The sequence below is a fragment of the Oncorhynchus mykiss genome, chromosome 4 (assembly GCF_057628025.1).
Source record: "Oncorhynchus mykiss isolate SJ-2025 chromosome 4, ASM5762802v1, whole genome shotgun sequence".
NCBI lineage: Eukaryota > Metazoa > Chordata > Actinopteri > Salmoniformes > Salmonidae > Oncorhynchus > Oncorhynchus mykiss.
Window position 1 is genome coordinate 19,363,977 of NC_143025.1, and position 22,146 is coordinate 19,386,122.

The 22,146-nt window shown below is 43.1% G+C and overlaps 1 protein-coding gene and 1 long non-coding RNA gene across 9 annotated transcripts in view; one reads left to right on the forward strand and one right to left on the reverse strand.

Moving 5' to 3' along the window:
• LOC110521445 (histone-lysine N-methyltransferase, H3 lysine-79 specific) overlaps positions 1-3,958 on the reverse strand; it is a 41,535-nt gene extending 37,577 nt beyond the window's left edge. For 4 of the 8 annotated variants that reach the window (XM_090231356.1, XM_036968930.2, XM_021598989.3 and 1 more), the window contains exon 1: positions 3,431-3,770. In XM_090231356.1, the coding sequence (XP_090087482.1) occupies positions 3,431-3,511 (81 nt within the window). In that variant the 5' untranslated portion in view covers positions 3,512-3,770. Of the gene's footprint in view, positions 1-3,430 lie in introns of all 8 variants that reach the window. The other 4 variants (XM_090231354.1, XM_090231355.1, XM_036968929.2 and 1 more) reach the window with 2 other exon arrangements.
• Positions 3,959-5,044: 1,086 nt separating this feature from the next.
• LOC149983935 (uncharacterized) lies at positions 5,045-17,857 on the forward strand. The gene is made up of 2 exons (XR_016495154.1): positions 5,045-5,355; positions 12,865-17,857. It is a non-coding gene; the product is annotated as an uncharacterized LOC149983935 (long non-coding RNA).
• Positions 17,858-22,146: the final 4,289 nt, after the last annotated feature.

The following is a 22,146-nucleotide window of genomic DNA, read 5'->3' on the forward strand; positions in this document are numbered from 1 at the left end:
TTTGTTTGCGTTGCCTTTTTCTGAGGATGCCAGTCATGCAACAGTCCGGTTATCAGTCTCTGGTGTAATGGGAGTGAAGTCAGCCATGGCAAACTGTGGAGGATTGCGTCAGCAGCAGTACTGCTTAGTTCCTGAACTCTGACGTTAAAGGGTATTACCCAGTGTGACACAGAACACTAGACATGCCACAGACAACACTCCGCTGTTCTGAGAAATACACTTTCAGGTAGTCCCCCCCAGCACCGTCTTACCGCAATTTTCTATAAATGAGTAAAACAGCTGAAACACACTTGAAGCCACCAGAGAAACCACAATGATTTCATCTGCTTCCATTTAGTTCCCCTTTGTACAATCTGGCAAACTATAGTATGAACTTCAGCTAAAAACAAATATGTTCAAAGCATGCTGCACACACTCAAGGTGCAAACACAATCAACTCTGCCTTAACAATAGAGGTCGACCGATTAATCGGAATGGCCGATTAATTGGGGCCGATTTCAAGTTTTCATAACAATCAGAAATCTGTATTTTTGGGCACCGATTTGGCGATTTTTTTATACGTTTATTTAACTAGGCAAGTCAGTTAAAAAAACATTCTTATTTTCAATGACGGCCTAGGAACCGTGGGTTAAGTGCCTTGTTCAGGGGCAGAATGACGGATTTTCACCTTGTCCGCTCGGGGGATCCAATCTTGCAACCTTACAGTTAACTAGTCAAATGTAATAACGACCTGCCTCTCTCTCGTTGCACCCCACAAGGAGACTGCCTGTTACGCGAACGCAGTAAGCCAAGGTAAGTTGCTAGCTAGCATTACACATGGTTGATGATATAACTAGATATTATCTAGCGTGTCCTGCGTTGCATATAATCTGACTGAGCATACAAGTATCTGACTGAGCGGTGGTAGGCAGAAGCAGGCGCGTAAACATTCATTCAAACAGCACTTTCTTTGCGTTTTGCAGCAGCTCTTCGTTGTGTCTCAAGCATTGCGCTGTTTATGACTTCAAGCCTTTCAACTCCCGAGATGAGGCTGGTGTAACCGAAGTGAAATGGCTAGCTAGTTAGCGCGCGCTAATAGCGTTTCAAACGTCACTCGCTCTGAGGCATCTAGTAGTTGTTCCCCTTGCTCTGCATGGGTAACGCTGCTTCGATGGTGGCTGTTGTCGTTGTGTTGCTGGTTCGAGCCCAGGGAGGAGCGAGGAGAGGGACGGAAGCTATACTCTTACACTGGCAATACTAAAGTGCCTATAAGAACATCCAATAGTCAACGGTTAATGAAATACAAAATGGTATAAAGGGAAATAGTCCTATAATAACTACAACCTAAAACTTCTTACCTGGGAATATTGAAGACTCATGTTAAAAGGAACCACCAGCTTTCATATGTTCTCATGTTCTGAGCAAGGAACTGAAACGTTAGCTTTCTTACATAGCACATATTGCACTTTTACTTTCTTCTCAAACATTTTGTTTTTGCATTATTTAAACCAAATTGAACATGTTCCATTATTTACTTGAGGCTAAATTGATTTTATTGATGTATTTAATTAAGTAAAATAAGTGTTCATTCAGCATCGTTGTAATTGTCATTATAACAAATACATGTATTTTTTAAATCGGCCGATTAAATCAGTATCGGCTTTTTTGGTCCTCCAATAATCGGTATCGGCGTTGAAAAATCGGTCGACCTCTACCTAACACACTAGGGCCTAACTAGGAAAATATGTTTTTGCATATAGCCTATCTAGTAAGATCCACATAGGTTAAAATACCACAGCATCATAGTATGTGCATGCAACAACAAAAAAGCAATCTACGGAAGATCGAGAAGCTTGGTCATAACACACAGCAACGATTCACGGTTTTTAATCTACACATGACATGCATGCAAAAGTAAAAACAAAAAGAATTAAGTGGAATTCAGTAGGCCTTTGCCCACAGTCAACCCACACTACTGGTTTATTTAGAGGCATTTGCGTAGAACAACCAAAACTTAGCCTAGTCCTCCAAAATAGTTGTAATTAGGCTTCTGTCTAACACCCTTTCGGTTGGATGTTAGCAGTCTCCTCTGCACTAACCAAAACATGTTTTGAGTAACCTACATACTGCAAAACAGTATTGGACGTTCACATTTATGGTTGAAACTAGGTTTCAAGTTCAAGTCTGTCAGCTAATCCACTGAATTTGTGGAACTGGTTTTAGAAGTGGGATGGATAACTGGTCAAACCATGTGAGACACATGTGAGTCATATGGGATGGTACTACCCAGAAGCCCTATTTATTTGATTTATTGGACCTAGTGGAAAAGCAACTTATATATCCATATAAGGGACTAGAGTTGTGGGGAATTGTGCAGTGTTTCTGCTATATTAACGCAAATTATACCTTCAGATTGTACTCTATTGGCATGAGTGCAGTATTGCATCAAGAGTACAGGATTTTAGGTGCAATTCCAGCTGGCAGCTATACCCTAAATTCAGTCAGACTGGAGCATGCAACAATCTTTCTGTGCAATAACAGTAACAGTAGATATCAACAAGACAGTGACCACCAGGCAGAGAGTCATTTGAAGTCCAGCTACTGTAGTAATAACGTTTCAGCAAAATATTTCGAAAAACATATTGTACAATATATTGTTTAAGTTCTGGCAAAATTCCTTGCATGCATGAGTCGAATTACACGTATTGCAAATGACAGTGGTGTTAAAACATCGCTCTCTGACTCACTTCAAAATGATGGCATGGTAGCTAGTTACATTAAATCATGGATAGATGCATAAAATAAAAAGTTAGCGAGCTAGCGTTCTAAACAGCTAAATAAATGCTTAACGTCACTCAGAACTATAATGCGAGTCAAAGAAAGCCGTTAAGAACGCTAGCTAGCCGAGTTTAACCAAATATATTTATAACTAACCCTTTCTGTGGTTGAACCTTAACTAGCTTTAGCTACAGTACCTAGCTAACTTACTGACCCAACAGAAACCAAATGGTGGAGAGCTTCTTCTAGACTTCTGAGAGTTACCGGGACCTATAACTAGCTAACATACTGTACTTAGCTAGCCAAGTGTGCAGCGCTTCTCGTGTGCAATTTGTGTCATGCTCCATCTAACGATGTGTATACTTTAATCCGTTAGTAATCTAGTTACTAGCAAGGTGTTCCGCACAGTCAGTAGCCACATTGTTGGCTATACACTCCACTGAGAATCGGATATAACGTTAATGATACCCACTTCGAACAGCTTCTGGCTAGCCCTGTGGTGGACCGTCTGTCTGGCCTGTATGCATGTAACCTTAGCTAACACATAAGCTAGTACCTATACACATAGCTAGCTAACAACAGCTAGGTAGGTACATTAAGAGATGAATAGCTAATCCTCATTTGGTTGGCCAAGTTATAACTGGCAACTTCGTTGGTTTAATTAAATACTCACGTATACTGGTAATGGCCACGAGTAGCCAGCAGCTTCGGCTCCAACTGGCGACTTCAGCTTGAGTTCTAGCTTTTCTCCCATTCTACACTTTCTCCGGCGTTTCCTAACGTTAGCTAGTTTAGCGAGCTACTACAATTATCATTTTGTCAGAAATAAATCCTTATCACAACATATAAAATTAGATATCGATGAATGTGGTAAGTGGTACACGCTCCCTGTAGTCCGGTGTTCAAATAATTGTTTGATTTTAATAAATTTGTTAAAAAATGATTTCATGCCGAGCGGCTCCTACACCTCGGCAGTACAGCCGCCATCTTGCCCGGCGTGAAAATCGGTCACTACCAAAGGGACAGAAACGCCGGGGGGGGGGGGGGGGGGGGCTGTTTTAATGTCTATGTGGGGGGAGCGGCAGTCGGAGAATGGTAACTATCAACGGTTACCGGGGCTGTACAACCGGATTGTTACTTTTCGAAAGATGAGTATGACGAAAACAACCAACCATTCTCCTCTGTATAAAACAGTTTGAATGAGAATTTCCCGGGACCAATAACGGACAACTGGCGGGAGATACCATTTTACTCGATTACTCACTGCACTGCATGTGATGACATTGAACAATAAAAACAATGTTTTGGATGGAGCAGACCGAGGTCGTTTGCTTTCCTCAATTTACCGAAAGTGTGTCAAGTGTGTTTATCAAGGAGCCAATGGCTGTATATAATATAAATGGACAAAGCCATTGATCACGTGACACCATTCATTCCTATGTTTAGACTCAATAGCGAATTGATGCCAAATTAAGTCGATTAAAATGAGTTGTCTCGAAGGGTTACAGTTTTTGTCAAAATTGACTTTTCGTAGCAGGTTTAGGATTACTTATGCAGCAGGTTAGGATTATCTAACCCCCCCCCCCAAAAAAAAAAAAAAAAATATGTATATATATATATATATAGCTTTTGTCAAAGTGTATATATACACACACACACTTTGACATGACCCTAAAAATGGTTTCTCATGGAGACAAAGGTTGTGTCCCCTGCTCAAACATTGCACACATCAACCAATGGTTGCATGCTACGTCATCGACTAACATAATACTTTAACATATGAGAGATGGCATGTGTCAGCAATGAATGGGCAGAGGAACGCACCCATAACATGCACCCGTTTGAGCTACTCCAGGAAGTGACGTTACAGGTTTGGTCAGTGCTGCCCCCTCGCATTGACTAATTTAACCACCGCGGTATAAAATGAACTGAGGAATGCACCCAAGATATCTTAACATTGTTTTCAAGGTAATCTACTCACATTCGTATACGCCGATTGGACCGGCTATATCCGGGTTGCATCCGGTTTATATGGAAGAACGTCAAATGCGCACAACGTCAACACGTCATCCAAACTCATGGCAGACATTGTATGAATTGAAAATGTTGATCTCGGCTGTGAGTGATATAAAAAATAAATCTGCCTCAGCAACAATGATTTGAATAATTCAATGGATATTTTGAGCACAAAGGTGATGGTTAATGTATCTTATTAGCAATGTTCAAATCTGACTTCTCCGTGTTAAACAGCAGTACCGAAGCAAAACTGTAGGAGCAGTCGAAATCTGGGCCATTGAACTCAAGCAGAGGTGAACTCCCTGTCATTGAAGCCAGGGAGTTCAAGGCCAACCATGGTACTGCAGCATTGTTAGCAGAAAACAGGATCCTCCATTATTGTGAATCGAAACATGGCGATCTTCGTGGTCAATCTTCTTGTAAAGAAAAGTTTTGAAGATAATCATGTTACCAATAATTGCTTCTAATAGACCAGATGTATTTCCTCGAACCAATTATTTTAAAATCGCACACAGAAAAAGTAATGATAATTTAGTTGCTAACTGCAGCCTGGAGTAACCCAGTCGGCCTTCAAATCAAAAGGTAATTGCTCACATACGCATGTTTAGCAGGTGTTATTGCGGGTGAGTCGAAATGGTTTTTTTCTAGCTCCAACAATATAGTAATATATAACAATTCTCAACAATACATACAAACCTAAAAGTAAAAGAATGGAATGAAGGAATATAGAAATATTAGGATTAGCAATGTCAGAGTGGCATAGACTCAAATACAGTAGAATAGAATACAGTATATACATATGAGATGAGTAAAGCACAAATTTGTAAACATTATTAAAGTGACTAGTGTTCCATTATTAAAGTGGCCAGTAATTTCAAGTCTTATGTATATAGGGCAGTAGCATCTAAGGTGCAGGGTTACGTAACTGGGTGGAAGCCGCCTAGTGATGGCTATTTAACAGTCTGATGGCTTTGAGATAGAAGCTGTTTTTCCAGTCTCTCGGTCCCAGCTTAGATGCACTTGTACTGACCTTGCTTTCTGGATGATAGTGGAGTGAACAGGCAGTGGCTCGGCTGGATGTTGCCCTGGAGAGCTGATAGTTTGCCACTGGTGATGCGGTGGGCAGACCGCACCACCCTCTGGAGAGCCCTGCGGTTGCAGGCGGTGCAGTTGCCGTGCCAGGCGGTGATACAGCCCAACAGGATGATCTCAATTGTGCATCTGTAAAAGTTGAGGGTTTTAGGTGCCAATCAAAATTTCTTCAGCCTCCTGAGGTTGAAGAGACGCTGTTGCACCTTCTTCACCACTCTGTCGGCGTGGTTGGACCAATTCCGATGGAGCAGTGGACCGTCGGTGATGTGTACGCTGAGGAACTTGAATCTTTCCACCTGCTCAACTGCGGTCCCGCGGATGTGGATAGGAGCATGCTCCCTCTGCTGTTTCCTGAAGTCCATGAGCAGCTCCTTTGTTTTGTCGACATTACCAGGGCTCTCACCTCCTCCCTGTAGGTTGTCTCGTCATTGTTGGTAATCAGGCCTACTACTGTTGTGTCATCTGCAAACTTAATGATTGAGTTGGTGGCGTGTGTGCCCACACAGTCATGGGGGAACAGGGAGTACAGGAGGGGACTGAGTATAGGAGGGGGTTGACTGGAGGTGTTGTTTCCTACCTTCACCACCTGGGGGGCGGCCCATCAGGAAGTCCAGGACCCAGTTGCACAGGGCGGGGTTCAGACCCAGGGCCCGGAGCGTAATTGTGAGCTTGAAGGGTACTATGGTGTTGAATGCTGAGCTATAGTCAATGAACAGCATTCTTACATAGGTATTCCTCTTGTCCAGATGGGATAGGGCAGTGCGATGGCGATTGCATCATCTGCGGATCTATTGGGGGCGGTAAGCAAATTGAGGTGGGTCTATCTACGGTGTCAGGTAAGGTAGTGGTGATATGATCCTTAACTAGCCTCTCAAAGCACTTCATGACAGAAGTGAAGAGAGTCATTTAGTTCAGTTACCTTTGCTTTCTTGGGTACAGGAGCAATGGTGGACATCTTGAAGCAAGTGGGGACAGCAGACTGGGATAGGGAGAGATTGAATATGTCCTTAAACACTCCAGCCAACTGGTCTGTGCATGCTCTGAGGACGCGGCTAGGGATGCCGTCTGTTCCGGCAGCCTTGCGAGAGTTAACACCTTCAACTTGAGTTCAATGACTGTATATGAATGGACAAAGCTATTGATCATCTGCCACTATTAATTCCTATGTGAAGACTCAATAATGTATTAAAGCCAAATAAAGTATTGAGCAACCCCACTTCTGACCATTGAAGCAAATTCGGGGTGGGTGTAGGCGGCTCAAACCTGTCACTGCACATTACACCAGAAGGTCAAAAACTCTTGATGAAGTCACTAGGCATTGTTCTAAGGTAAACAAATACCTATAGGCATCCCATCGCTGCCACCAATGTAGCCAACCGATGTAGCGCAAGTGAATGCTATAGTGCCTTCCAGGGGGTTTTCAAACCTCTCGTAGCGGACCTCCAGTCATGTATTTGAATTATTCCAGAGCTAGCACACCTGATTCAACTAAGCAACTAATTATCAAGCCCTTGATTAGGTCAGCTACACTGAACAAAAATATAAACCCAACATGTAAAGTGTTGGTCCCATATCTCATGAGCTGAATAAAAGATCCCATAAATGTTCCATACGCTCAAAAAGCTTATTTATCAAAAATCATGGCATATCAAGTAGCTGATTAATCAGCATGATCATTACACAGGTACACCTTGTGCTTGGAACAATAAAAGGCCATTCTAAAATGTGCAGTTTTGTCACCCAACACAATGCCATAGATATCTCAATTGTTGAGGGAGCGTGCAATTGGCATGCTGTGTGCAGAAATGTCCACCAGAGCTGTCGCCAGAGATTTTAATGTTCAATTCTGTACCATAAGCCGCCTCTAACGTTGTTTTAGAGAATTTGGCAGTACAACCAACCGGCCTCAGAACCGCAGACCAAATGCAACCATGCCAGCCCAGGACCTCCACATCTGACTTCTTCACCTGCGGGAACGTCTGAGACCAGCCACCCAGACAGCTGATGAAACTGTGGGTTTGCACAGCCGAAGAATTTCTGCACAAACTGTCAGAAACCGTCTCAGGGAAGCTCATCTGCGTGCTCGTCATCCTCACCAGGGTGTTGACCTGACTGCAGTTTGGCATAGTAGCCGACTTCAGTGGGCAAGGGCTTGCCTCTGATGAGCACTGGCACGCTGGAGGTGTGCGGATTAATCCCAGTTTCAACTGTACTGGGCAGATGACATTGTGTGGGTGAGTGGTTTGCAGATGTCAACGTTGTGAACAGTGCCCCATGGTGGCGGTTATGGTATGGGCAGGCATAAGCTAAGGACAACAAACACAATTGCATTTTTTGACAATTTGAATACACAGAGATGCCGTGACAAGATCCTGAGGCCCATTGTCGTGCCATTCATCCACCGGCATCATGATAATGCACAGCCCCATGTCGCAAGGATCTGTACACAATTCCTGGAAGCTGAAAATGTCCCAGTTCTTCCATGGCCTGCATACTCACCAGACATGCCACCCATTGAACATGTTTGGGATGCTCTAGAGTCTGGCTTGGCGTGTACGACAGCGTGTTCCAGTTCCCGGGAATATCCATCAAGTTCACACAGCCATTGAGGAGGAGTGGGACAACATTCCACAGGCCACAATCATCAGCCTTATCAACCCTATGCAAGGAGATGTGTCACGCTGCATGAGCCAAATGGTGGTCACACCAGATACTGCCTGGTTTTCTTATCCACTCCTCTACCTTTAAAAAAAAGATATGTGACCACCAAATGCATCTGTATTCACAGTCATGTGAAATCCATAGATTAGGGCCAAATTAATTTACTTGAATTTACTGATTTCTGTAACTGTAACTCAGTAAAATCTTTTAAATGGTTGCATGTTTCGTTTATATTTATGTTTAGTGTAGTTCAGGGCTACAACCAAATTGTTAAACTGGGTGTCCCCAAAGAGAGCTTTGAAAACCACTGCCGTAGTCAACGAGTTTTACCACCTCCACCGCAATAGCCCAGGCCTTGGACAGAGTCCAGTGTATTTTGGATGTAGCTAACGAATCCGACACAACTAACCAGTTTTGTTAGCAGGTTTCCAGGGCTTGGATCCTGAATGCTCAGATGTACTGTGAGCCTCACTGTATTACAATTTACATGGTAGTTCAGTGTATAGCATCTACAGGCCTCAAACTTGACTCTAGATCTCGAAGCCCATTCCACTGCATTTTTTCATTGTTCCCCTCTAATCAGGGACTGATTTAGACCTGAGACACCAGGTGTGTGAACTCTTTCTCACACCGGGCTGCTACACCGGATGCCAATTAGCAATACTCAACCAGGGTGGTGTTCAATACGCATGAAAGGACAAAAATGGTCAAAACGGGAAGGTACTATCTGGACTAGCCCAATAAGATAAGCTTTATTCCCTTTTCCGTTGCAAACGTTTTTACACTGTCTTCCCTAATGAACAAGAACCGTCTCACCAATCACAGCAGAAGGCACAACTTGATAAAAATATCCTAAAATGGTGACCGTGAAAAGATCGATGTTCCTGGCACAAGCTCTATGAATATGTTGTGGAGCAATTGGGATCTCCCCGGTGGCAGCGCTGCAGGCAGAGTTGGGAGAGATGCCGTTAAAGTTAAGACAAAAACTAACCATGACATATTGGGTTATTCAAGAGTTTTGGCCAGGTGTCCGGTTGGTGTATGCCATTCCTTAAACCAAGGATAACACTTTGCGGAAGAGCTGACAGTAACGTGTGTAGAACCTTAAGAAACATTTTTGTCTGCACTGAGGTGAGTAGCTAGCTAGTGCATTTGCTAGGCTAGATATACACTACATCACCAAAAGTTTGTGGACACCTCTTCAAGTTAGTGTATTTGGCTATTTCAGCCACACCCGTTGCTGACAGGTGTAGAAGATCGAGTGCATAGCCATGTAATCGCCGTAGACAAACATTGGCAGTAGAATGGCCCATACAGAAGAGCTCAGTGACATGCAACAACGGATCAGCCTCAAAGTGGTAGGCCACACAAGCTCACAGAACGGGACCGCTGATATGCATAGCGTGTAAAAATCGTCTGTCCTCAGTTGCAACACTCAATACCGAGTTCCAAACTGCCTCTGGAAGCATCGTCAGCACAAGAACTGTTTGTCGGGAGCTTCATGAAATGGGTCTTCATGGCCGAGCAGCCTCACACAAGCCTAATATCACCATGCGCAATTCCAAGCGTCGGCTGGAGTGGTGTAAAGCTCACCGCCATTGAACACTGAAGCATTGGAAACACGTTCTCTGGAGTGATTAATCACACTTCCCCATCTGGCAGTCCAACGGACAAATCTGTGTTTGGGGGATGCCAGGAGAATACTACCATCCTCCAATGCATAGTGCCATCTGTAAAGTTTGGTGGAGGAGGAATACGGGTCTGGGGCTGTTTTTCATGGTTCGAGCTAGGCCCCTTAGTTCCAGTGAAGGGAAATCTTAACACTACAGCATACAATGACATTCTAGATGATTCTGTGCTTCCAACTTTGTGGCAACAGTTTGGAGAAAGCCCTTTTCCTGTTTCAGCATAACAATGCCCCAGTGCACAAAGTGAGGTCCATACAGAAACCCTATCAAACACCTTCGGGATCAATTGGAACGCCGACTGCAAGCCAGACCTAATCGTTTGGCTGAATGGAAGCAAGTCCCCGCAGCAATGTTCCAACATCTAGTGGAAACCTTCCCAGAAGAGTGGAGGCTGTTATAGCAGCAAAGGTGGGATCAACTCCATATTAATGCCCATCATTTTGGAATGACATGTTCGACGAGCAGGTGTCCACATACTTTTGGTCATGTAGTGTATTTTGGATGTAGCTAACGAATCCGACACAACTAACCAGTTTTGTTAGCAGGTTTCCAGGGCTTGGATCCTGAATGCTCAGATGTACTGTGAGCCTCACTGTATTACAATTTACATGCTAGTTCAGTGTATAGCATCTACAGGCCTCAAACTTGACTCTAGATCTCGAAGCCCGTTCCACTGCATTTTTTCATTGTTCCCCTCTAATCAGGGACTGATTTAGACCTGAGACACCAGGTGTGTGCAATTAATTATCAGAACAAAAAGCAGCAGGATCTGGACCTCGTACTGTTAGAGTTGAGTACCCCTGATCTACAGTATGTCTACATTGGGATTTAACAACTCAACATTGATTTGACTTAAAATTGTTATATCACAGCATTTCATTGAGGGAGAGCCAACAGTGAGATACCCTCCCTGACCCAGTGCCTTTTGATCCTCAAGGTATACTTGCCATAGGGAAGAGAATGAGCAATTGACAGACATCTCAAAAAGCACAAGAAAGAGGATTTCGACAGCCACCATCTCAGATTGTTCTGAAATCGTTTCTGAAGTTAGAAATGGTTAAGATTAGCATTCCTAATCTTATTTATTGCACCCAAATTAGCCCGTTTAATTGATAAGATTCTTGTAATCTTCAATAAATATAGTACCTTAATCTGAGTTGGACCATAACTACATCTAACAATGAATAAGACATGGAGAATCCAATGAAATGATCAAAAGCCACCAACGGACGCCACACACCCCACGCCAATCCCACCCCAACATCCAGTATACAGTATCAGTTCTCTATGTCTGACATGTAGTGTGGAGCTGCTGCTTAGACTATTGCTTCTTCATCCTTTGTAATGTATTCCCTGTGAATCTGGTGATGTTTTTTTTTCCTTTCAAAGAAATTAGAGAATTGAAGTTGATGCATTATTTACCGTAATAATTAGTGGGAAAGTACCACGTTTTGCCCACTAGACGCCACTGTTCCTGCTACTGCCACCACACTATTTTATCCATGTTGCTGGTCTTTTGTGTTTATTAAATGGGTCATATTTTCTTTGTAACTTTGGGTACAAAACCAATAGATTTTGCTCATAATGAAAATGCATTGTATGGTCATCCTCACAATTCAAGCAATTCAGTTTGTCCTTCTCTTAGGCTTAATTTGTGTCCTGGAAACTGTAAATTATTCATTCCGTTCAAAAACAGGTCTGGATTGTGACTAAAATGTTGTGACTAAAACGACAAAATCTAGTGGGCAAAATCTGGTACTTTCACACTAATTTATGTTAAATAATTCCATGGCAAATTTCTCTGAACAAGGGGAAAAAAGCATCAACATATTCACAGGTAATATATATCAAAGGGTGAAGAACAATACTCCAAGCCTCAGCTCAATACTACTTATCAAACATGGAGATCTGATGCTGTAGACTGGTTGTTGGGGTGGGATTGCTGTGGAGTGTGGGGGTCCATGGGTGACTTTCAGCAATTTTTTGGATTCCTCATGTCTTACTCAAGGGTAGGAAGAATTTTTGTCCAAATCGGTAGTTGGGTACTGTATTTGTTGAATATTATGTGAATCCTATAAATAAAAAATGGTCAATTTGGGTGCAAGACATTAGCCTAATTTCTCAGAGATCAAATACAATTTAAACAAAAAAAAAATCAGGAATGCTAATCTTATCTGTTTCGAACATAAGAAACGATTTCAGAACAATCTGAGATGGTGGGTGAAATAACATGGAATGACCCAGAGGTTAGTTATTTGCAATATACTAATTCCTATTAAACAACTGAAGAAAATTATTTAACCTCTACGGGATTGATGTCCCTAAACCGGGGCAGTTGTTGCTCAATATGTGATAATGTGACTAGAAAACATTGTAAACAACAGCCAACTTCCGGGACATAGACATGTCTGACATGGGCATAAAGCTTATATTCTTGTTAATCTAACAGCAGTGTTGAATATACAGTAGCTATTACAGAAAAATAATACCATGCTAAGAATGCCATGCTATTGCTTGATGACGACAAAATACTTTTATCATTGTTTGATACATTCCCCTCGGAAGGTAAATGTACTAACATTCAGTAATCTTGCTCTGAAAATGTAGTGTAGATTTGTTTGAAAAAATACATTTCTATATTCAATTGTAGGAACTGGTTCTACAGTTTGAACCCATTGCTGTCTCTGGCTCCACACCCACCCCGCCCGGTCATCTAGATGTGTGAAGGTTAGTGTATTTTCTGTAGGGAAGCTAATTATCTATCATGAATGACATTCCTGGGAGTGTGTACAGTCATGGCCAAAAGTTTTGAGAATTACACAAATATTAATTCCACAAAGTTTGCTGCTTCAGTGTCTTTAGATATTTTTGTCAGATGTTACTATGGAATACTGAAGTATATTTACAAGCATTTCATAAGTGTCAAAGGCTTTTATTGACAATTACATGAAGTTGATGAAAAGAGTCTATATTTGCAGTGTTGACCCTTCTTTTTCAAGACCTCTGCAATCCGCCCTGGCATGCTGTCAATTAACTTCTGGGCCACATTCCTGACTGATGGCAGCCCATTCTTGCATAATCAATGCTTGGAGTTTGTCAGAATTTGTGGGGTTTTGTTTGGTCACCTGCCTCGAGGCTTGACCACAAGTCCTCAATGGGATTAAGGTCTGGGGAGTTTCCTGGCCATGGATCCAAAATATTGATGTTTTGTTCCCCGAGCCACTTAGTTATCACTTTTGCCTTATGGCAAGGTGCTCCATCATGCTGGAAAAGGCATTGTTTGTAACCAAACTTTTCCTGGATGGTTGGGAGAAGTTGCTCTCGGAGGATGTATTGGTACCATTCTTTATTCATGGTTGTGTTCTTAGGCAAAATTGTGAGTGAGCCCACTCCCTTGGCTGAGAAGCAACCAGCATCCCAGGACACTTTACTGTTGGCATGACACAGGACTGATGGTAGCGCTCACCTTGTCTTCTCCAGACAAGCTTATTTTCGGATGCACCAAACAATCGGAAAGGGGATTCATCAGAGAAAATGACTTTACCCCAGTCCTCAGCAGTCCAATCCCTGTACCTTTTGCAGAATATCAGTCTGTCCCTGATGATTTTCCTGGAGAGAAGTGGCTTCTTTGCTGCCCTTCTTGACACCAGGCCATCCTCCAAAAGTATTCTCCTCACTGTGCGTGCAGATGCACTCACACCTGCCTGCTGACATTTCTGAGCAAGCTCTGTACTGGTGGTGCCCCGATCCTGCAGCTGAATCAACTTTAGGAGATGGTCCTGGCGCTTGCTGGACTTTCTTGGGCGCCCTGAAGCCTTCTTCCCAACAATTGAACCGCTCTCCTTGAAGTTCTTGATGATCCAATAAATGGTTGATTTACTGGCAGCAATATTCTTGCCTGTGAAGCCCTTTTTGTGCAAAGCAATGATGACGGCACGTGTTTCCTTGCAGGTAACCATGGTTTACAGAGGAAGAACAATGATTCCAAGCACCACCCTCGTTTTGTAGCTTCCAGTCTGTTACTCAAACTCAATCAGCTTAACAGAGTGATCTCCAGCCTTGTCCTCGTCAACACTCACACCTGTGTTAATTAGAGAGTCACTGACATGATGTCAGCTAGTCTTTTTGAGGCAGGGATGAAATGCAGTGGAAATGTTTTTTTGGGGGATTCAGTTAATTTGCATTGCAAAGAGGGACTTTGCAATTAATTGCAATTCATCTGATCACTCTTCATAACATTCTGGAGTATATGCAAATTGCCATCATACAAACTGAGGCAGCAGACTTTGTGAAAATTATTATTTGTGTCATTCTTAAAAATTTGACCACGACTGTAAACTTAAATTTTTTATTACGATAGCACTTTTGTATGTTCTCTGTAGTTATGTACTTGAAAATGTATAAATTGACCAATTCGGCACATTTGGGTAAACTCCTGCAGACATGAAACAAAATATTGTGTAGTGAATCAATTGCCAGAGTTAAATCTCAAAAGCTCCTCTGTTCACACAGACATAATATAGTTCTAAGAACCCCCTATTGTTTTGCATAAAACAACCATTTGATGCAATAACAGTATTATAACATAATCTTGTAATTTCACCACCACACACTGTGAAACTATAATGTCCCAAGGATATCAAAAATGTTCTGCACAATCAGGTCAGTTTATGTATCACAGTATCCCAAATATGATCTGTTGTTCATAGTATCAATGTGATTTCACTAAATCTCAACAATGTCCATCCTGCCTATAGACTATTTAGAGCACACCCATAGACACCCTTGTGTCAAAAAGTTTTTTTTATTGCATTATGTCCCGTAGGATTAACTTGCAGATACATGTTGGAGAGGGACCAAACTTATCAAGGCACAAGGTGAAACCCAGATGTAGACACAGGAGGCAGATGGTTGGAGTCTTACAATGTTTAATATTCCAAAGGGGTAGGCAAGAGAATGGTCGTGTACAGGCAAAAGGTCAAAACCAGTTCAGAGTCCAATAGGTACCAAAGGGCAGGCAGATACAAGGTCAGGGCAGGCAGGATGATCAGACAGGCGGGAAAGTAGTCCAGAGTCAGGCATTGGTCAAAACTGGGAAGACTAGCAAAATAGGATAGAAAAGGAGTACAGGGAAAAACATGCTGGTTGACTTGACTAAACATACAAGACGAACTGGCACAGAGAGACAGGACACACAGGGATAAATACACTGGGGAAAATAAGCGACACCTGGAAGGGATGGAGACAATCATATGGGGAGGTGAAACAGATTAGGGCGTGACAATACGAGTGCTCCCAGTATCACAAGTGCTTCATCCGAAGTTCCACTCTGGCCAAAGACCATGCTCCTGCCCCACCTGTGGCAAAAGCTTGATGTGCCCCACCTGCTGCAAGGTGATGTCAATCAGCATCTGGTGGTGCATGAAGATGTTCTTCCCTTTGCCTGTGACCAGTGTGGTAAAGGCTTCAAGCGGGCAGGCTGCCTGACCAAGCATCAGAAAGTCCACTCCACAGATACGGGTACTATGTTTGGGTGCTGCAATGGTGACCAGTGAGCTGAGATAAGGCGGTGCTTTACCTAGCAAAGACTTATAGATGACCTGGAGCCAGTGGGTTTGGCGACGAACACGAAGCGAGGGCCAGCCAAGGAGAGCATACAGGTCGCACTGGTGAGTAATATATGGGGCTTTGGTGACAAAACGGATGGCACTGTGATAGACTGTATCCAATTTGCTGAGTAGCTTGTTGGAGGCTATTTTGTAAATGACATTGCCGAAGTCAAGGATCAGTAGGATAGTCAGTTTTACGAGGGTATGTTTGGCAGCATGAGTGAAGGATGCTTTGTTTTGCGAAATAGGAAGCCAATTCTAGATTTAAGTTTTGATTGGAGATGCTTAATGTGAGTCTGGAAGGAGAGTTTACAGTCTAACCAGACACCTAGGCATTTGTAGTTGTCCACATATTCTAAGCCAAAACCCTCCAGAGTAGTGATACTAGATGGGTGGGCGGGTGCGGGCAGCGATCGGGTGAAGAGCATGCATTTAGTTTTAATTGCATTTAAGAGCAGTTGGAGGCCACGGAAGGAGTGCTGTATGGCATTGAAGCTCGTGTGGAGGTTTGTTAATTTAACACAGTGTCCAAAGAGGGGCCAGAAGTATACAGAATGGTGTCCAAAAATGATGCAGAAAAATTAATCCATGCTTTTGTCACTTCTAGGTTAGACTACTGCAATGCTCTACTTTCCGGCTACCCGGATAAAGCACTAAATAAACTTCAGTTAGTGCTAAATACGGCTGACTAGAACCAAAAGATGTGATCATATTACTCCAGTGCTAGCCTCCCTACACTGGCTTCCTGTCAAGGCAAGGGCTGATTTCAAGGTTTTACTGCTAACCTACAAAGCATTACATGGGCTTGCTCCTACCTATCTCTCTGATTTGGTCCTGCCGTACATACCTACACGTACGCTACGGTCACAAGACGCAGGCCTCTTAATTGTCCCTAGAATTTCTAAGCAAACAGCTGGAGGCAGGGCTTTCTCCTATAGAGCTCAATTTTTATGGAATGGTCTGCCTACCCATGTGAGATACGCAAACTCGGTCTCAACCTTTAAGTCTTTACTGAAGACTCATCTCTTCAGTGGGTCATGTGATTGAGTGTAGTCTGGCCCAGGAGTGTGAAGGTGAACGGAAAGGCTCTGGAGCAACGAACCGCCCTTGCTGTCTCTGCCTGGCCGGTTCCCCTCTTTCCACTGGGATTCTCTGCCTCTAACCCTATTACAGGGGCTGAGTCACTGGCTTACTAGGGCTCTTTCATACCGTCCCTAGGAGGGGTGCGTCACTTGAGTGGGTTGAGTCACTGATGTGATCTTCCTGTCTGGGTTGGCGCCCCCCCCCTTGGGTTGTGTCGTGGCGGAGATCTTTGTGGGCTATACTCGGCCTTGTCTCAGGATGGTAAGTTGGTATTTGAAGATATCCCTCTAGTGGTGTGGGGGCTGTGCTTTGGCAAAGTGGGTGGGGTTATATCCTTCCTGTTTGGCCCTGTCCGGGGGTGTCATCGGATGGGGCCACAGTGTCTCCTGACCCCTCCTGTCTCAGCCTCCAGTATTTATGCTGCAGTAGTTTATGTGTCGGGGGGCTAGGGTCAGTTTGTTATATCTGGAGTACTTCTCCTGTCCTATCCGGTGTCCTGTGTGAATTTAAGTATGCTCTCTCTAATTCTCTCTTTCTTTCTCTCTCTCGCGGAGGACCTGCCCTAGGACCATGCCGCTGGACTACCTGACATGATGACTCCTTGCTGTCCCCAGTCCACCTGGCCGTGCTGCTGCTCCAGTTTCAACTGTTTTGCCTGTGATTATTATTATTTGACCATGCTGGCCATTTATGAACATTTGAACATCTTAGCCATGTTCTGTTATAATCTCCACCCGGCACAGCCAGAAGAGGACTGGCCACCCCACATAGCCTGCTTCCTCTCTAGGTTTCTTCCTAGGTTTTGGCCTTTCTAGGGAGTTTTCCCTAGCCACCGTGCTTCTACACCTGCATTGCTTGCTGTTTCTGGTTTTAGGCTGGGTTTCTGTACAGCACTTTGAGATATCAGCTGATGTACAAAGGGCTATATAAATAAATTTGATTTGATTTGGTGTCGTCTGCGTATAGGTGGATCAGAGAATCACCAGCAGCAAGAGCGACATCATTGATGTATACAGAGAAAATAGTCAGCCCGAGAATTGAACCCTGTGGCACCCCCATAGAGACTGCCAGAGGTCTGGATAACAGGCCCTCCGATTTGACACACTGAACTCTATCTGAGAAGTAGTTGGTGAACCAGGCGAGGCAGTCATTTGAGAAACCAAGGCTGTTGAGTCTGCCGATAAGAATACGGTGTTTGACAGAGTCGAAAGCCTTGGCCAGGTTGATGAAGACGGCTGCACAGTATTGTCTCTTATCGATGGCAGTTATGATATTGTTTAGGACCTTGAGCGTGGCTGAGGTGCACCCATTACCAGTTCGGAAACCAGATTGCATAGCGGAGAAGGTACGGTGGGATTCGAAATGGTCGGTGATCTGTTTGTTAACTTAGCTTTCGAAGACTTCAGAAAGGCAGGGTAGGATAGATATAGGTCTGAAGCAGTTTGGGTCTAGAGTGTCTCCCCCTTTGAAGAGGGGATGACCGCGGCAGCTTTCCAATCGGATAATTTTAGAAAGCGGATAATTTAAGAAAGAGAGGGTCCAGATTGTCTAACCCAGCTGATTTGTAGGGGTCCAGATTTTACAGCTCTTTCAGAAAATCAGCTATCTGGATTTGGGTGGAGAAATGGGGAGGCTTGGGAAAGTTGCTGTTGGTGGTGCAGAGCTGTTGACTGGGGTAGGGGCCAGAAAAATGCTTACTGAAATTCTTGAGTAACATAGATTTATCGGTGGTGACAGTGTTTCCTAGCCTCAGTGTTGTGGGCAGCTGGGAGGAGGTGCTCTTATTCTCCACCGTGTCCCAGAACTTGTAAATGGAAATCCTGATGTCTTTATAAGGCAAATTATTTGAATTAATTTATTTTGTTTAGCTTTTGTAACATTGTGAATTGTAATTTAAATATCAGAGATTATTTGAGATTATTTTATTTTGTAATCTAGGAGGCCTTAATGACTTGTTGATCATGTTTGTATGGAAATAGTGAGTCAATGGTATGATGACACCAATAAAAAGGCAGAATAATTTAAAAAGCCTTTTCTCAAATTACGAATTGGTTGGTATCATATACACTTCACAATGTATATGTAACTGAGTAAGAACGTACCGCTCACTCCATAGCTTGCTTGAAAAATCACCAATGGAGCCATCCAAGAGTTACAGTTGAATTCGGAAGTTTACATACACTTAGGTTGGAGTCATTAAAACTCATTTTTTAACCACTCCACAAATTTCTTGTTAACAAACTATAGTTTTGGCAAGTAGGTTAGGACATCTACTTTGTGCATGAAACAAGTAATTTTTCCAACAATTGTTTACAGACAGATTATTTAACTTATTTACTGTTTCACAATTGCAGTGGGTCAGAAGTTTACATACACTAAGTTGACTGTGCCTTTAAACAGCTTGGGAAATTCCAGAAAATGATGTCATGGCTTTAGAAGCTTCTGATAGGCTAATTTGAATCAATTGGAGGTGTTTGAGTCAAAAGGCCGCTCAGCAAAGAAGTAGCCACTGCTCCAAAACCGCCATAAAAAAGCAAGACTACGGTTTGCAACTGCACATGGGGGCAAAGATTGTACTTTTTGGAGAAATGTCCTCTGGTCTGATGTATATAGAACTGGGGGAGGCTTGCAAGCCGAACAACACCATCCCAATTGTGAAGCACGCGGGTGGCAGAATCATGTTGTGTGGGTGCTTTGCTGCAGGAGGGACTGGTGCACTTCACAAAATAAGGCCAGCATCACGGAGTCGCCTCTTCACTGTTGACGTTGAGACTGGTGTTTTGCGGGTACTATTTAATGAGGCTGCCAGTTGAGGACTTGTGAGGTCTCTGTTTCTGGACACTCTAATGTACTTGTCCTCTTGCTCAGTTCTGCACCGGTGCCTCCCACTCCTCTTTCTATTCTGGTTAGAGACAGTTTGTGCTGTTCTGTGAAGAGAGTAGTACACCGGGTTGTACGAGATCTTTAGTTTCTTGGCAATTTCTCGCATGGAATAGCTTTAATTTCTCAGAACAAGAATAGACTGATGAGTTTCAGAAGAAAGGTCTTTCTGGCCATTTTGAGCCTGTAATCGAACCCACAAATGCTAATGCTCCAGATACTGGAGTCCAGTTTTTTAAAGTCCAGTTTTATTGTTTCTTTAATCAGCACAACAGTTTCAGCTGTGCTAACATAATTGCAAAAGGTTTTTCTAATGATCAATTAGACTTTTAAAATGATAAACTTGGATTAGCTAACACAACGTGCCATTGGAACACAGGAGTGATGGTTGCTGATAATGGGCCTTTTGTACGCCTATGTAGATATTCCATTAAAAATCAGCCGTTTCCAGCTACAATAGTCATTTACAACATTAACAATGTCTACACTGTATTTCTGATCAATTTTATGTTATTTTAATGAAAAAATAAATTGTGCTTTTTTTTTTTCAAAAACAAGGACATTTCTAAGTGACCCCAAACTTTTGAACAGTAGTGTACATGGGCCCATTGTGTAATGATTAACAAACATGGAGATGTATAAAGGTCATTCAACTGTCCGGTTACGCTTAAACATTAAATTAGGGTATTGATCCGTGCTACTTGTGCAGAGAATATATCTCATCCCTATCCTTAAGACTGAGACAAATTAAAGGATTGTGCCTTGCTGGCAGACCCATGAACACGCAGACAAGAGAGTCCTTAACTTCTGGTGTGGTTATAAACATGTCAGCGGCTCTGTAGATAGGCTGAATAGTGTGTAGGGGTGTTGCATGTTGAGGGGTTTGACCTGGAGTCCACCAAGAGCAGAGGAAGATGGCAGGCTGCCAAACTGAACTCGCTGACACTCATCCAGGTCCCTGAGCTGAGGCCAACATTTGGACGGGGGCGAGGCAGCTAAACCTGGCCAACTGGAACACTTCTGGATTTCTAAGGTCTTTCACACAGTGAGTCAGATTGCTGCCCCTGATCGCCACGCAGATCCAACTCCTGCCCACACAGCCATGCCGATGCCTTTTCAGTCTCACCCAAGAGTGTGGCAGGCAGGAAAACGGTAAACAATCATGTGGCATACAGTGACGCTCAACAGAACCATAAAAAAACACAGCACATACAACCTATGGAATGGTATTCTGATAAGTGTACTTACTGATTGTGTTTTTCTGGCCTTTGCCATCCCTGGATATTGAACAGAATTGAGATGTGTGTGGCTAGGGGTTATAATTGCAGAGTGTAAGTAGAGAAAGTCAAAGTTGCAGGTCCATTATGATATTCTGAGCGAGCATCTTGGCATATATAACAAGGCAATTAGAAATGCCAGACGGGGTCATTTATTGCTCTTCTCGACCATTGATGGCCTGATAAATCCTATCCTCGCAAACCTGTGAACTTTCCTCCACATCTATACTGTATGTGATGAGTTTGTGGCATATTTTAGAGATATGATAACAAACATTAGGTTGGTTATCAGTCAAGCTGGAGACTTATATCTCTCTCACTAACTTCAAGCATCGGCTGTCAGAGCAGTTTACTGATCGCTGCAGCTGTACACAGCCCATCTGCAAATAGCCCATCCAACCAACTACCTTCTTCATCCCCATATTTGTTTTTGTTTTTTATGCTCTTTTGCACATCCTCATCTGCACATACAGTGGGGCAAAAAAGTATTTAGTCAGCCACCAATTGTGCAAGTTCTACCACTTAAAAAGATGAGAGAGGCCTGTAGTTTTCATCATAGGTACACTTCAACTATGACAGACAAAATGAGGGAAAAAAATTCCAGAAAATCACATTGTAGGATTTCTAATGAATTTATTTGCAAATTATGGTGGAAAATAAGTATTTGGTCAATAACAAAAGTTTATCTCAATACTTTGTTATATACCCTTTGTTGGTAATGACAGAGGTCAAACGTTTTCTGTAAGTCTTCACAAGGTTTTCATACACTGTTGCTGGTATTTTGGCCCATTCCTCCATGCAGATCTCCTCTAGAGCAGTGATGTTTTGGGGCTGTTGCTGGGCAACACGGACTTTCAACTCCCTCCAAAGATTTTCAATTGGGTTGAGATCTGGAGACTGGCTAGGCCACTCCAGGATCTTGAAATGCTTCTTATGAAGCCACTCCTTCATTGCCCGGGCGGTGTGTTTGGGATCATGCTGAAAGACCCAGCCACGTTTCATCTTCAATGCCCTTGCTGATGGAAGGAGGTTTTCACTCAAAATCTCACGATACATGGCCCCATTCATTCTTTCCTTTACACG